Source organism: Saccopteryx leptura, chromosome 3 (assembly GCF_036850995.1).
Source record: "Saccopteryx leptura isolate mSacLep1 chromosome 3, mSacLep1_pri_phased_curated, whole genome shotgun sequence".
NCBI lineage: Eukaryota > Metazoa > Chordata > Mammalia > Chiroptera > Emballonuridae > Saccopteryx > Saccopteryx leptura.
In genome coordinates, this window is record NC_089505.1 from 96,183,511 (window position 1) to 96,199,436 (window position 15,926).

At 55.7% G+C, this 15,926-nt stretch overlaps 1 protein-coding gene across 2 annotated transcripts in view; it reads left to right on the plus strand.

Annotated features, from left to right (window-relative positions):
- PAX7 (paired box 7) overlaps window positions 1-15,926 on the plus strand; it is a 103,970-nt gene that overhangs the window by 60,385 nt on the left and 27,659 nt on the right. For both annotated transcript variants that reach the window (XM_066372032.1, XM_066372033.1), the window contains exons 6-7: window positions 492-657; window positions 1,838-2,040. In XM_066372032.1, coding sequence (XP_066228129.1) covers window positions 492-657; window positions 1,838-2,040 — 369 coding nt within the window. The remainder of the gene's footprint in view (window positions 1-491; window positions 658-1,837; window positions 2,041-15,926) is intronic.

Below are 15,926 nucleotides of genomic sequence, written 5' to 3' on the forward strand. Positions count from 1 at the left end.
CAAAAAAAAAAACACGTTTGCATCTGAGCCTGGCAGGGAAGTCTCATTCAGGTGGGGCCTGGATTGTGGCTTTCTCTTTGGGGACTTCCTGGAGGAGGAAGGGGTTGAGCATGTGTGGGAATAAGGACAGTCACCTACTGACATCTCTCAGGGCAGGAGCAGCTGCAATGGAAAGAACACAGTGCCCAGAGTCACACAGCCTATCACATGGGCAAGTAACGTCCTCTCTCTAGGTCTCAGTTTGCTCATCTGTAAAATGGGGATAATGATAATAAGCCTTTCACTTAGGAGGTTGTGAGGACAGACCGAGCCCATGACCATGGAAGCACTCTGCAAGCTGTCCCCAGCTGTGTGAAGGTGGGGATGTCCTCCTGTCCGGGCGGATGCAGGATGGACAGAGGGTGACAGCTGAGGGGACTGTTTCTAGCCGAGTCCAGGCTCTCTGACGGGAGCCAGGCTAAGGGCTCCCTTCTCCACTCTCAACCCCCCAGGTCTGGTTCAGTAACCGCCGTGCCCGTTGGCGTAAGCAGGCAGGAGCCAACCAGCTGGCAGCATTCAACCACCTTCTGCCAGGCGGCTTCCCGCCCACTGGCATGCCCACACTGCCTCCTTACCAGCTGCCAGACTCCACCTACCCCACCACCACCATTTCTCAAGGTGAGTGCCCAAGCCCCGTCCTGCCATCTTAGCTGTGCCCCTTAGTCCTTTTCCGCTCTGCCCGCCCACTCCTTCCCTCCTTAACAAAGGAATAAGAAGGTTGTATGTTTGTGACCACTTGTCTACTTTCATGAGGACAGGCTATTGAGACAAAAAAAGGTGAGGTCCTGCCCTTGAACTTCCTGGCTCTGCCAAAAGGCCACAGAGCTTCCAGTGAGAATGACCAAGGCCACCTCCATGTCCACATTTAGAACAGAGCTTCTCAAACTGTGAAGTCACATGAATCTCCTGGGGTTGTATTCAAATGCAGAAGAGGTGGGAGCCTTGGAGGAGGAGAAAGGTTCCTCCCCTCCCTCCCTCCCTCCCTGGATTCTATCTCCAATTCAGTCCTCCCTCTCCGTCATGTCCCCCTCCTCCACCCCAGCACAAGTTAGGAATCCCACTACCTGACCCCCGGAGGTCTCCTCTTAAAGGGCTGGCAGGCTGGGGCTCTGGAGACTGAGGAGAGAACCAGGGGGCCTTCTCTGGGATTCTTGATGAGAAATTAAACCTTTGACAAAAATGATGGTTCCATCTGCTGGAAGGCTGCATGGCGGGGCAGCCTGACAGAGCGGAATAGCAGGCAAGCTAGGAACAGATACAGCAGTGAGGCCATACCACTCACTCGCCTTGTCACCTCACACACACACACACCCCAGCCCCGCCAAGCCTCAGTTTTTTCATCTGTAAAATGGGAACCATAGTCTTGCTTCCGACCCTTAGTATTTGTAAAAGCACCTGGCAAATGGTCAATGCCCACAGAATGCGATCAGGACAGGCCTGAGTAGATAAGCAGAATCTTCAATGAGGTCTGGATTTCAGTGCAGATAATTCACTGAGTACCCAGTGTATGCCAAGCACTGAGCAGCGGGAGTGGGGCCGGTGCACCGTGGCCTAGAGGTGGTCTGGAATGCTGATGGCTGCCAGTCCAGACTTAGTCAGTCCCTAGTGCTCTGCCCAGAAGCCAGCTTGTCCCATTTCAAGTATCAAGAGAAGATGGTCCCTTCTCTCCTCTGGATGGGGACTGGGAAAAGGAGGCTCACAGCTTGCTTTCCAAACAGGCTGTCCTTTCCCTGCTCTGTGAGGCCCGCCCTCCACGGTGAGGCCACTTGCTCAGGCCGTCTCCTGGGTCTCTCCACAGATGGGGGCAGCACTGTGCACCGGCCCCAGCCTCTCCCGCCGTCCACCATGCACCAGGGGGGGCTGGCCGCAGCGGCTGCAGCCGCGGACACCAGCTCTGCCTATGGAGCCCGCCACAGCTTCTCCAGCTACTCCGACAGCTTCATGAACCCGGCGGCACCCTCCAACCACATGAACCCCGTCAGCAACGGCCTGTCTCCTCAGGTAGGTGGCCTCACCTCTCTGCCCGAGGTCCCTTCGCCAGATGCCCACCAGCCCAGACTTCAGGGGCTCTGGGTGACACAGGGGGAAGCGTTACTGGTCTCCACAAAACCACTGGCTTTCGATCACCTGGGGAGAGTTTAAATACCTCCACTGGTCAGTATTGTGTGACCTTTCACCTCAAGTTTATCTTCTCCAGCTGCTGAGCTGGATGACCCGGCAGGGAGATGCAGAGAGGTTTTCATAACAACTTTCCGTACTTCTTGCCACCAACCACCTGCTCCTGGTCCCAGAGCCATCCTGAGCTTGTGAAACTGGCCCACCACCCACCGCATGGCTGTTCAGTCCATAAAAGTCGGGCATTTTCAGACAGTGCGTTGGTGGAAGCATTGCACCATTTTCTGTGGGATGCTGACTATGGTTGAGGCTTTGTTCTAGAACCAGGAGTCCTTCCTGGATTCCATCCTGTGTTCCATCTCTCGCTTTTCCTGAGGAGTGACTAATGAATGAAAGAGGACCGGGTCCTACTGGCAGAGAGAACTGTGACTGGGGTTCTCCACAGGGAACTCTGCTGTCATTGGGGATCGGAACTCTGTTCACTGGTGTGTGATTGGCTGCTGGTTAAGTCACTCATTGCCTGGTGGTGCTGTTAGAAGTGGCAGGACCTACTTTAAATGGAGTGGGGAAGGCAGTGCTGAGGCTGGTGGTGGTTAGCAACGAGCTTCGGGTATAGGACTTGGTGATACTGGAAGTTCTAGTGAATTTGTGGAACTGCTGAGTTCATTTTTGTAGCTACAGTAGGCTCTTAGATACCCACAGGGGAAGGAATGAAATCCAAGACTGGTTTTACCCTGCCTCTCACCTTCTGAGACTCCTCCCTCTCATCCGTGGTGAGAATACATGGGATACACACTTATCCGAACATCGGTAGAAAGGGGAAGGCTTGGAGGGGGTTTATATCCCAACTGGACTGCTCAGGTGTTAGGCATTGTAGCATCCTCGAGCCTCAGTTCATCCCCTATTCAACAAAAAAGTGATTAAACAAAGAGTGTCACTAACCTCCCAAGAAAGGTGTTCTCTGCACTCACACGATAATAGGTCAAAGCATAGAACCTGGCACAAAATAAAGGCCAAGTAAATGTTAATTCTCTTTTCTGTACCCTACACCCCGCCATTTCCAAGACAATATAATTAGTATAAAACCTGTTGCCTAAAATAAAAAGGAGCTGAAAGGGGAGGTCAGCTACTACTCCTACCCTTGGCCACATTCCTCCAGCTACCTGTTTTTTTGTAAATAAAGTTTTATTAGCACATAGCCACGTTCACTTATTTACACATTTATGGCTGCTTTTGTGCTAAAAAGCAGAGCTGAATAGTTTTGAAAGATATGATATGGCCCGCAAAGCCCGAAATATTTACTATCTGGCCTTCACAGAAAAAAATTGCCACCCCCGGTCTAAAAGATTTCCAGGAACGTTAATTTTCTGCATATTTCTGGCTCATTCTTCCTCGCCTCTATTAATGTGTAGAGTTGAGGGTGAATTACATTTTAGTTCGATCATTTACTTGCGGGTAATATTCGTTTTCCTCTCTATGCCTTGATTTTCTCCTCCATGAAATGGGGACAATATAGCACCTGCCTCAGAGGGTCATTGAGGCTTGAGTGAGATGATCTCTGTAAAGCCCTAGCCCACGTTGAGTTGAGTGCCGGGTAAACACATGCTGCTGAACACAGAGTTCCTAACGACGATGCACCAAGGCCCCTCAGGGCCCACAGTATAGGGGGCGATGCAGCCTGCAGACCAGAATGTTGACCCAGTGGAACCCAATAGAGCATCTTTGGGAGTCAAGACCATGATCTCCATCTCATTCGTGCCAAGGGCTCACCAGCCCAGCTAACCTTCCAGAGTCAGGAGATGGATACAACGGGCTCTGAGAGCCAGCTGGGTGAGGACCAAGGTGTCCACACCAGGACAGTGGGCCTGGCATGGACTTATGGTACAAAACAGATTGGAGAAGCATGACTTGGAAATCTGTAGAGGAATGTTAAGATTATATGGCCAGCCATCTCACTTTCCAGCTGGAAGGCCCAGGACACCTTGGCCGGGCCAGGGCTGGGTTGAGGGCACCCGGCTCCCTGACCATTGCTCCCCTCAGCCCACCAGTCTCAGTGTGGGCTGAGGTTCACCCCCAAACTGATGCTTTCATCAGAGAGCAGAGGAGAGAGACTCGCAAACCAGGGCCCCTGGCTTCTGCAGTGTGGCTCAGCCGGGGATACAGAGTGAGGACGGTCCATGCACTTGGGCCCAGAAACGACCCTTAGGGAGGGAGGGAGGGAGGAGGAAGGGTCGTTTCTGACTCACCCACCCATGTCAGCAGCCAGATCCAGCCCAACCCTCGGCGGTGAGGCTGTGGGGCCATGATGGATTGGGCGAACCTCGGACACTCGCCCAGAGGTTCCCACCAAAGGTGTGAAGACAGATGGAGGGTCTGACAGGGGCAGAGGCGACCAGGAGGTGAACAGCTGCTGGAGGGGGGGGGGGGGGCGAGGGGGCCGTGCACGGGGCAGACGCGGGGGCAAGCCGTGTGTGCTTCTGTGCACATGACCCTCCAGGGTTAAGCTGCGAACACTTCCTGAAGGAATGGGGCAGCAAGGGGGGCGTGTGGGTCTTGTACAGAAGTTCCCGGCGTTTCTGAGCTCTGGCACCCGGCGCGCTCCCTCCTCTGCCTGAGCAGGCTCGCTGGGCATCCTCAGCATATCTCTGTAGGCTGGGGCGCGGTGGGGGTTCTCCCCAAGACAGACCCACTTCCCACGTCTTGTCTCCCCACAGGAGGGGCTCACCTGGGCAAGAGGGAGGGGACGGACTCATCTGGGACGAGGCTTCCACCTGGGCTGTGGGCTGGCACATATCCCTCACCCAGAATTGCAAGTTCCTGACATCAGCGCTGCCCAGACAGCCTTAGCCCAAGAGGGCTGCATTGGAGGCTGAAGTTGGGGCTCCACTGAGCACTCACTTGTCACACTGGCTGGGGAAGATGTGCCCCCTCCTGGGGTTGATCCCGTCTTTGTCTCAGACCCAGCCCAGGGGGCGGGTGCTGCGAGGGAGGCTCAGGGACTCCACAGAGAGACTGCCCTGCAGAATTTCACCAGAAAGCCATTTCCTCATCCCAGCCCTGTGCCTGATCCCTGACGCAAAGATAATAAATAGTTATGGAGCGCCAGCCGTGGGCCAGGCACTGTTCTAGGCATTGATCCAGGAATACGGGGATGGAGGCCCCGCCCATGTGGCGCTGGCAGCGTCCTCGGGCAGACAATAAACATCATAAGATAGCAAGTCATGCACTATGTTGCATGCCGATGTTGACAAGGACAGCGAAACTTTCTGAGCCCCCGTGACTCAGGCCTTGTTCTGAGTGTTTCCTGTATCCTAATCTATTGAAGGTTCAGAATCAGGATTCAAGCCTTGTCCTCAGAGCCTGAGCTCTGAACCACTCACACGCCTGCCTCAGAAATGCCCACACTTGCCGCTTTTTCTTTTAAGATTGGTTGGCATAAAAAAGAAACCATCTCCGGGAGCTGGTACCTTCAGCTCAGTGGAGGGGAAAGCTCATTCAACCCATGTCATGGATGAGAAAACTGAGGCCAGGACCACAGGTTAGGGGCTGATGGCAGAGCTGACTTCAAATGAGTAAAAGCCTTCCTAGAGGTTTGGATAACCATGAGTCTTGGTTGCCTCCTAGCCCAGCCTTCTCTCGCCCCCAAAGGCCAGCCACATAGGATCAGGCACGCACACATGGATGTCCCCAGCTTTGTGCACTGGATCCTTCTGAAGAAGAAAACTTCTGCCCATGCAACCTCTCTCTGCTGGCTTGTTGGAGGCTAAGACGCAGACTTAGCCCACTCTGTCCTCTCCAGTCCAGGCTGAGGGTAAGTTAGTTGGAAAACAAAATAGGGCAGCTTAGGGCAAAAGGAACCTTGTAACCTGAATGACACGGAATAATCTGATCCCTGCAGACTCATCACGTCGCACTGGCCCATGTTGGGGAACCGCTAGCAGGGCTTGCCGTTAGGGGGAGTGGGCAGAGATATAATGGGGACATCTAGGTCTATCCTTAGGGGTCCCCCAGTTCTGAGGCGGAGACACAGCCCCTGCCCGAGGAGCTCCTGGTCTGAAAGGAGGGATCCAGCTCCTGTCCTCAGGAGGTCGTAGTCGGGTGGAAGAGAAAAAGCCCTTGTCCTTAGATGCCCTAGTCTGATGGTGGCATTGCAGCCTGGTCTTGGAGAGTTGCCAGGGTGATGGGGGAGGCAGGCATCAGAAAGTCATTCCTAGCGGCAGCGCTTACCAATCCAAGCTCCCAAACAAATAATCAGGCACAAAGTGTTGCCATTTCTAGGCTCATCTGGGCTGGGGATCAGGGGCAGGGTGCCCTCGGCTGGGAGCTTGTTCAGGACCTGTGTGTGTGACCCCAGGGGGAAGCTGGAGTTTTCTCCCCCCACCCCCTATACAGCTGTTTTATACACAGACTCCACCAGGATGGGAAGTGGAAACCGAGGCCCAGAGAAGGGGAGAAAATTGCCCCAAATCTCTCACTATCACACTGTCAGTTAGTGGCCGAGCCAGGACTGCCGCTTAGGGCCCCAGATACCAGCCAAGAACTCCGGCCACCGCCTCTCGGAAAGAGGGGCATCTCTGTCCTGACCCCACCACTCGTTTGGCTCCTTCATGATGTCCCACATTGGTGGTCCCCTCTGCTCCAGCTCTGGAGCTTAACAGGAAGGAACCTGTAAAAAGGATTTACATATTTACAGTTTTCCCTACACTGAACTAATGGAGAATATTCTCTGACCACCAGGAGTTAATCACCTGGCCACAATCACAGTTAGCCAAGCCTTTTTTGGTCCTTTCCTTCCTGCGCTTGTAATAATGACAGTGGCAGCCGGTGTGGCGTGAATGCTTACGATGAGCCAGCCGTGGACGGGGCTAAATACTGTGTCTGCTTTCACTCATCGAATCTTGGCAGTTATAGTGACCCACATTTTACAGATGAGGAAACTGGCTTGTCCAGGGTCATCCGTTCATCCTTCATTCATCCATCTTTCCAACAAATATTTATTAAGCCCCATGGGCCAGGCTCTGTGGTAGGTCCCGGGAAGTGGCAAAGCTAGGATTTGAATGGTCCGGCTGCAGAGTGCGCTCTACTGTTCTACTGTATCTGCCCGGGGAGGTTGGGCCTGTGGTCCATACGGGACAGCTGAGGTTGGCAGCCGCAGGGGCATAGCCGAGTTCAGAGCTTTGCCCTCCTCTTGAGACCAGTAGAAACAAAACTCGAGACTTTATCTTCATGTCTTGACGAATGAGGTCGCCTGAATGCCTCTTAATGGCAGGTTCCCACTGCCACCCTCCTGGCATCCTTCAAGGCCTCCGGGGCAGCCAACCCAGCCAGGACAGACACTCCATCCACTGAACACCTGCGGGTGCCAAGTCCCATGTAAGCACTTGGCCTCTGTAAAGTCATTCAAGCCCTACAGAAGCCCTACACTGGAGGAAGCAGGCTCAGAGAGGTTAAGTAACTTGCTGAAGGCCACACAGCAGGTCAGTGGCAGAGACCATCCTAAGGAGGCTCTGCCTGACCCATGCCCTGCACCTCCCCTTGACCCTCAGCAGGATAAGGTCAAGCACACTCACTCTGGGGAGCTCAGCTGCGCCCCTCGCGCTGCAGTGAGCGCCGGGAAACTCCTTTGCCTCTTTCTCCTCTCACTTCCTCTTGTGTTTCCCCCCCTTTATTGGCGACACTGCGTTTATAATAAGCATTTAAAATGAGTCTTGCTGGACCAGGGACGAGGAAGGCGGAGGGAGTGGGAGATTTGTAGGCAGGAAGACGGGGAGGGGGATTGTAGGGTGTTAAATAGCCCAGAATTTTTTAAAAAACTGATGCAAATCACTGGTAGGAGAGAAAATTATGTGCAATTACGTCCTGATATTGGAAGGTTTTGCCTAGCCCAGGCAACAAGATCTCATTAACAAGCAGAAAATAAGATTGAAATGGTGTGTAAAAGGGCTGAAAAATGAATTTGAATGCTGCGTTTGTCCACAATTACCCCCTCCTTCACACACATTTTATTGCAATTTTTTTATTATTCTTAATCTCTCCGTTCCTCAAAGCAGATTGGGGACATCCTGGCATTACCGGGGCATCGGGAGGAGGTGTGGAGGATTTCCTGCTCCCCTGAAAGGAGACTTTCTCTCGCACATTTTTCAAGGTTGGGTTTTGGAGGGATCAGAATTCATTTCTCGGGCTTAGTGGGTTGTAGGAACATGGGGCTTTAACCCCAGCCCGGCCCTTCCTTCTCCTCCCTTCCCTGTGGCTCTTCTGCCTGGTCTTCCTTCCCTTTGCCTTATCAGGATCTCTTCTAAGTTTTTTGGGCCCCAGAGTGCCTCTCCCTCAGGCCCCTGGGGCAAGAGAAATCCATGGCCTTTGCTAAGGAGTAGCCCTGGGTTGAAGTTCTGGTTCTACTACTTCCTAAATTGCTGTGTGGCTCTGTGGCAGGTTGCTTAACCTCTCTGGGCTTCATTTTCCTCATCTGAAAATGGGAGTGATAATACTTACCTCTCTAGGCTACAATGAGGGCGAAAGGAGATTTTGAGTAAATTGCCTGGCACATAGTAGGTGCTTAATAAATGTGCATTCATCCCCCCCCCCCATCTCTCTCCCGGTGTCCAGCCCTGCCTTCCTCCCAGCCTGTCTCGTCCACTCCTCCCTCCCCCCACCCCCTTCCCTCTCTCCTTCACTCCCTTCAATCGGTTGGAAAATAACTGAGTTGATTTCCAATCCCAAAAAGTGTGGGGTATTCTACTGACCCCTGCTTTGCAGAAAGCACAGGAAAGGCTGCCCCCCCGCCACACACACACCCCAGGCAGGGCTCTGGGCAAGGAGGAGCTGGGATGGAGGAACTGACTGCCTCGCATTGGAAGGACACTGGCCTGGAGTGATTTTTCCCAGGATTAGGGAAAGCTAACTGAGTCACTCCATCCACCCACCCACCCATTTCTCACCATTTCTCACCATGACCAAACCGCGATGGTGTGGGGTCAGAGGTCAGCTTGTGGAAAGGGCCAAGAATCTGGCCAGACTTTCTTGGACCTGAAGCCAAATGACATTTTACAGTGTCTGCCCTCCCCAAGTGGCTTTCTCAGTGAGTCCATACTCGGTGATATAGGATAGCCCAGCAACCAGAGGTTTTCCCCCCGCCCCAGCCATACCTGCCAGCCCCTCATCACAGAGCACCAACTGAGGCTGTGGGGACTGTCCACTCAGCTCACCACGCATCCCCCACACCCAAGTGCCCTTCCCCTTGGTGCCAGGCCAGCTACAGGGCTCAGACAGTTGGCTGTGAGGCCCTGGGCATCCTTGAGCCTTTCAAGCCCCTGGGGGGACAGATCCTGCCAAGATCCTGCTCTCACGTCCAGTTCTGCCTTTGTCCATGGTTAACCTACCTCAGTGGGAAAAGCTGAGTTATTGCCCCCCTGGCGGATCCTCGGCCAAACAAAACCACCTGCTCACGTCAATCAGAGGCCCAGCTCCAGCCCACAGAGAGAGGCCTGGTCAGAGCCTCATCTCCTGTGAAAACAGACCTATGTTTACGTCTCTGCCTCTCTCACCCTCTTTTCCTAGGTGGAGGGGAGCAAGGGGGTGGGGGAGAGAGGCAAGGCTGCGATCAGGAACTTTCCAGACTGCTGGTGAGCGGTGGGTCATGCCCATGCACAGTCCTGCTAGGAACTGGGGGGCCTGATTTATTATCTGGCTGCCAGGTGACCTGAGGTCTTTTACCATCGAGAGAGATGCAGGAGGGCCACCTTAGCCCTTTCTCCTTGCTTAGAGGACTGGGTGGGAGTCTGGGAAGATGACATCCTGGGCCCTCCTCTCTGAGTCTGGACAGGAGAGACAGGTTGAGGGCTGCCCTCAAGGGCCACTCTAGGCTTCTTTTTTGCCTACCACTGAAACATCTCCAGCAATCTAGACTCCATAGCTTAAGGGTATATGGATGGGAGTCTGTCTGCCCATTCCTGGCCTAAACAGGCAGGGGAGGGGAGACCTCGATGCTCCCATGCACCCCGTGACGTCAGGGACCATGGTCTTCAGTAGGACCGCCGGTGAGGCAGTGAGAGCCGGTGCATGCTGATTTACTTCGTAACACACAGAACTCAGTGTCTGGCACATAGTAGGTCTCCAGCAACCGTTGATGATTCCCCAGGCGTGCTGTAGGCCTGACCGTATGTAGCTGTGGTCTGTTTCCAAGAGCTTCTTGAGGCAGAGGATCACTTACAGTAGTTTGTACTTGAATTACAGCACAAATGTATGGTTCCCTCCAAATTCATTTATCTAGCTCCTGTTTTTAACACAACGTCTAGGAAGGCTCAAAAAAGAAATAAACACGCTGTCTCTGCTCTTACCAAGTACGGGGGAAGGGGAGACAGCACTCCCTCTCCCCCACAGCAATGAGAGAATCAGTTGTTGACAATTTAGTGGTTAAACAGGAGAAGAAGAGCAGAGGAGTTTGGCAAAGGGAGGACATGGCCGCAGAAGGCTTCCTGGAGGAGGAGTCTCAGAGGGGATGTAGGATTGGCTCAGGGGAAAATAGAAAGGGATAGGAGGTTGGTGCACACCAGACAGCAGGCAATAAGGTGGCAAATACTAAAACAGTGTCTAAGTCAGATACATCGTGGACTTAGTGAAACGACCATACAGACAGACCAGGGTTCAGATCCCAGGTAGTTGCTATGTGACCACAAGCAAGTTATATGAGCTCTCTAAGCCTCAGTTTTCTCATCTGTAAAATAGGGTGACACTGCTCACCTCGCAGGATTATGAGAAATAAATGAGACCGTGTACACTTAGGACCATGCCCGGCATACAGGAAGAGTTTAATAAGTGACAGTTTTTCCCTCTCTGCTTCTCACTGCCTTAACTGGCAACTGAATTAGCGATGGCCTCCTAGTTTCTCTGCTTAGACCACTTTTTTTCTAGGGCTAGAGGTATGGCTCGGCCTAGGCCAGGGCTGGTCCCTGGTTGGAATGTCAAGAGACCTGAATTCCCCCTGGCTCTGCTTCTGATCTCTACACTGCTAGGCCTCAGTTTCCCCATCTGTGCACTTAAAGAGATGAATGAACTGCTAGTAAGGAACCTTCTCTCACTCGTTGTCTGTGGTTTCTGTGGGTTCTTTGTATGCACCCGTGAGTCACATCCTCTAGATCTGCAGGCAGGGCTGGCCCTCCTGTCCTGCGCCTCCTCCCCGCCCTCCTGGGGCCTCCGCCTGGTCTGCTGGGCTTCCCATTTAGCTGTCCAGAGCTGCCCGGTGCAGCGGGAAAGAATGCAAATAGCGGATTTGTCCTTCTCCCTGATTAGCATGAGGGCTCCGAATGAGACAGTCCCGGCAGATAGAGGGGAAGAAAATGAGGGAGATTAGCAATTAATACGGCGGGCGGACTCAGAGCTGCTCAGGCCTGTCCCTGGGGTCCCCGGCGGAGGGGGAGGCCGCCAGGATGGCCAGCAACTGGACCTGGGAGGCCAGGCAAGAGAGGCCTGTAAGAGAGATGGGTGATTTTGAGGGTCCACTAAGGCCATGCTCTACCCTGCCCCCCAGCTTTTGCACCTGCTGCTTGCTCTGCATAGGACTCCTTCTCCAGTACCTGTCATCACCTCACTCCCTCTCCCACTTGTCCTTTTAGACTCGGCCTCTTCCAGGAAGCCCTCCGTCACCCCCTCATGGGGTACTTGTCCTTTCACTGTTCATTTGTCACACTCTGTCGGTATATTAAAAGGACTTGTATTAGTAGGTAAATAATAATACTGGTTCAGATTTTTTGGAGTCTGTATCACAGGCCAGATGTTGTGCTATTTAACCTCCATATCACCTCCTTTGGAAAGGGAGGGCGTCAGTTACTTCTGTCTTATGTATAGGGGGACAGAGGCACCAAGCAGTTTAAACAGTCTGCCTAAGATAAGTTGGCTAACAAGTGGCAGAGCCTGGATTTGAACCCACCTGCGTGGCCCCAGAAACCATGCTGTTATTCAGTACCTGCCCCCAAATGGGTCTGTTTTCCACTTGCTAGTAACCTCACTGAGGCCCCAAACATGACTCTTTGACCTCGGCTATTCCCAGTGAGCTAAGAGGCAGCAGCGCAGGGGCATCATGATTCAGCGCCTGGAACCCCAGGGCCTGGGCCTGGGCCTAGCCCCTAGCACTGACACTTCCTACTTGTATGACACCAACCAGGTCCTTCTCTGCCTCAGTTTCCCTCTGTAAAGCGGGGTTACTAATAGTTCGTATCTCATAGAGCTAGTCTGAGACGGTATCTGCAAAGCGTGTTGGTACTTGGCGCAGTGTGGGGTGGCTATCTGCTTATGGAGGCTACCAAGGACACACCGTGAGGGGTGCAGGGCACACCCCAGACCTCCCATTGCAGAATTCATTTTTCCCTGAGCCTTTGTGTTCCCCTGCTCCTTCCTGCCTCCCTGTCAGGCATCTCCCACACCCCAGCCTCAGTGCCAGGGCCTCCCCTCTCTCCCGACCCTGACACCCAGACCCTCCCTCTCTGCTGGCCCTCTCCCCAGCCGTGGACATTTCTCCAGCACCTTGGGAAATGGGGATAGGTGTTCTGAGCTATCCCAGGAGTTCTGCTGGGGCGGCCGGGGCTTCTGGGAGCATCAGAGATCTGGAACACTGTCCCCCAGGACATCCACGGAGACCTTCGGAAGGTCAGGCCTGCGTGCCAAACTTAACTCCTATGTAGCCTCTGCCAGTCACCCCACTCTGTGCCTCTGTTTTCTCCTGAATGACAAGTGCTGACACTTTCTTTGGAAGGAGGACAGCCTCTCCCACACATAACCCAGCCAGGCCTGTCACCCCATGTGCCTTCTCTTCCACCCACTGTCCCTCATCCCAGAACTTTCTCTTGGGCCCACCTGATGGGAAGGTCACCCCGGTTCTTTTCCGCACACTGCCTCTGCTTCCTCTTCTCTCCTGGCCCCTGCTCCCCCTCCAGCCCCTGCTCCCCCTCCAGCCCCTGCTCCCCCTCCAGCCCCTGCTCCCCCTCCAGCCCCTGCTCCCCCCTCCAGCCCCTGCTCCCCACCCCAGCCCCTGCTCCCCCTCCAGCCCCTGCTCCCCCCTCCAGCCCCTGCTCCCCCTCCAGCCCCTGCTCCCCCCTCCAGCCCCTGCTCCCCCCTCCAGCCCCTGCTCCCCCTCCAGCCCCTGTTCCCTTCCAGCCCCTGCTCCCCTTCCAGCCCCTGCTCCCCCTCCAGCCCCTGGCTCCCCCTCCAGCCCCTGCTCCCCCCTCCAGCCCCTGCTCCCCCTCCAGCACCTGCTCCCCCTCCAGCCCCTGCTCCCCTTCCAGCCCCTGCTCCCCCTCCAGCCCCTGCTCCCCCTCCAGACCCTGCTCCCCCCTCCAGCCCCTGCTCCCTTCCAGCCCCTGCTCCCCCCTCCAGCCCCTGCTCCCCCTCCAGACCCTGCTCCCCCTCCAGACCCTGCTCCCCCCTCCAGACCCTGCTCCCCCCTCCAGCCCCTGCTCGCCCCTCCAGCCCCTGCTCCCCCTCCAGCCCCTGCTCCCCTTCCAGCCCCTGCTCCCCCTCCAGCCCCTGCTCCCCCCTCCAGCCCCTGCTCCCCTTCCAGCCCCTGCTCCCCCTCCAGCCCCTGCTCCCCCTCCAGCCCCTGCTCCCCCCTCCAGCCCCTGCTCCCCCCTCCAGCCCCTGCTCCCCCTCCAGCCCCTGCTCCCCTTCCAGCCCCTGCTCCCCTTCCAGCCCCTGCTCCCCCTCCAGCCCCTGCTCCCCTTCCAGCCCCTGCTCCCCCTCCAGCCCCTGCTCCCCCTCCAGCCCCTGCTCCCCCCTCCAGCCCCTGCTCCCCCTCCAGCCCCTGCTCCCCCTCCAGCCCCTGCTCCCCCCTCCAGCCCCTGCTCCCCTTCCAGCCCCTGCTCCCCCTCCAGCCCCTGCTCCCCCTCCAGCCCCTGCTCCCCTCCAGCCCCTGCTCCCCCTCCAGCCCCTGCTCCCCCCTCCAGCCCCTGCTCCCTTCCAGCCCCTGCTCCCCCCTCCAGACCCTGCTCCCTTCCAGACCCTGCTCCCCCCTCCAGACCCTGCTTCCCCTCCAGACCCTTCCCCCTCACCACTGCACCACCCCCTTGACACCATCTCCTGGCTCCCGTCACAAGCCTCTACACCTCTGCAGACAGGATGCTCTCTGCCCCCTCCCCTGCGCCCAGACTGCCCCCACCTCCCCCCTCTTGCCTTCCTTCAGACCCTCTTTTTTCTCTCTCTTCTTTCTCCCCTCTCCAATCCAGCCCCCCTCCCCATTTTCTTTCCTCTAATCTCTCTCATTCTTCTCCACCTCTTCTCTCACTTTCAGATTTCTCTCGAAAACACCTCTTCTTTCTCCATCTCAACCCCTCCCACCCATCGCCTCTCCTCCTCCCCGTCCCCCTCTCCCATTTCTCCTTTCCCAGTGCCTTCCCTCCCTGGGACCTGTCCAGCTGCTAATGCTGGGCCCACAGGCTGGGCTGGGCGCAGGTTCTGGGGACCCAACCGACCTGGGTCCGAGCAGGGGTGGGGGTGGCGGGGTGGGGAGGAGAAGAAGGGGGAGATCCGGCTGGATCAGCACGGCCGCCCCTCCCTGCGCACTGCGCTGCCACTGTCGCTGCCGCCGCCGCGGCGCCTTTGATCCATGGCCCGAGGCCGCCTGACAGTGGAAAATGCGGGGAGACAAAACCACTCAGTCAAAGTGATTCCCAACAACTGTCTCCCCGAGATAAGGACGCGCTGGGGCTTGGCGGCCTGCTTAATTCCAGCTGCCCAGCCCGAGAAGGGGAGCCGCGCGAGCCCGCCGCCCCCGAACGTCAAGCTTCCGCCTGGGCTGAACCTGATGCCAGGCTGTGGTCGTGGGTCCTGCCTTAGCCATCTGTCCGGGTGAGCAGTGGCGGAGGGACAGGGTCCCGGACGCACAAACAGTGAGAGAGGCAGATGGGCTCTCACTTCCTCGGTGTGCCCCCGATTTTATTAAAAATATATTTTATTGATTGATTTAACAGGGGCAGGAGAAGCAAGAAGTGTCAACTCATAGTTGCTTCACTTTAATTGCACATTGGTTGCTTGTCTTACGTGCCTTGACCAGGCAGGTCTAGGGTTTAAGACCAGTGACCTTGGCATTCCAGGTCCAGGCTTTATCCACGGCACCACTGCAGGTCAGGCAACGAATGCACTTCATGGAACATCCTCCCTCTCCCCTCTTCGCTAGCCACACTCTCTTCCTCTCTCTGGTCTCAGCTCAGGGGTCACTTCTTCCCAGAAGCCTTCCCTGACCCTCCAGTCTGGGTGGCCATAATCCTTCCCAGAGGAGCAGTTTTGCCTCTGAATTTTAACTTTGTGGATACTGCTGTCTCCCCCTAAAGCAAGGACTGGGCTATCCTGGTGGCCTGCGTTCGGGCACAAAGCCTGGCAGGTAGTAGAGGCCAATAAACAGCCGTGGGCCCTTTCAGTGCCCGCTGTGGCCCCTGCTTCAGGGACTTTCCAGTGAGTTCCACAAGAGACAAGCCAGCACTCCAAGAGGAGGGGACAGCCCGGGCAGGGGTGGAGAAGGAGTATCGGTGGCCTCAGCACGCTGCCCCCTCCCGCCAAGGGGCATCCCTTTGGCCTGGCTAGGCTGGACAGACCACCTGGAGATCTGTCTTTGCTTTCTAACCCCCTTCCTTGGTGGTCCGATGGTCAGATTATGTACAGTGAAGCCAAAAGGGAACTCACCATCCCACCCTACACCTACCTCCATGGGGCTGTTCCTCGTTGGGGACAGGAAGAGATGGTGTTTGGGGTGACGGCAGGGGGCAGATGTCACGGGGAGGCAGATTCTG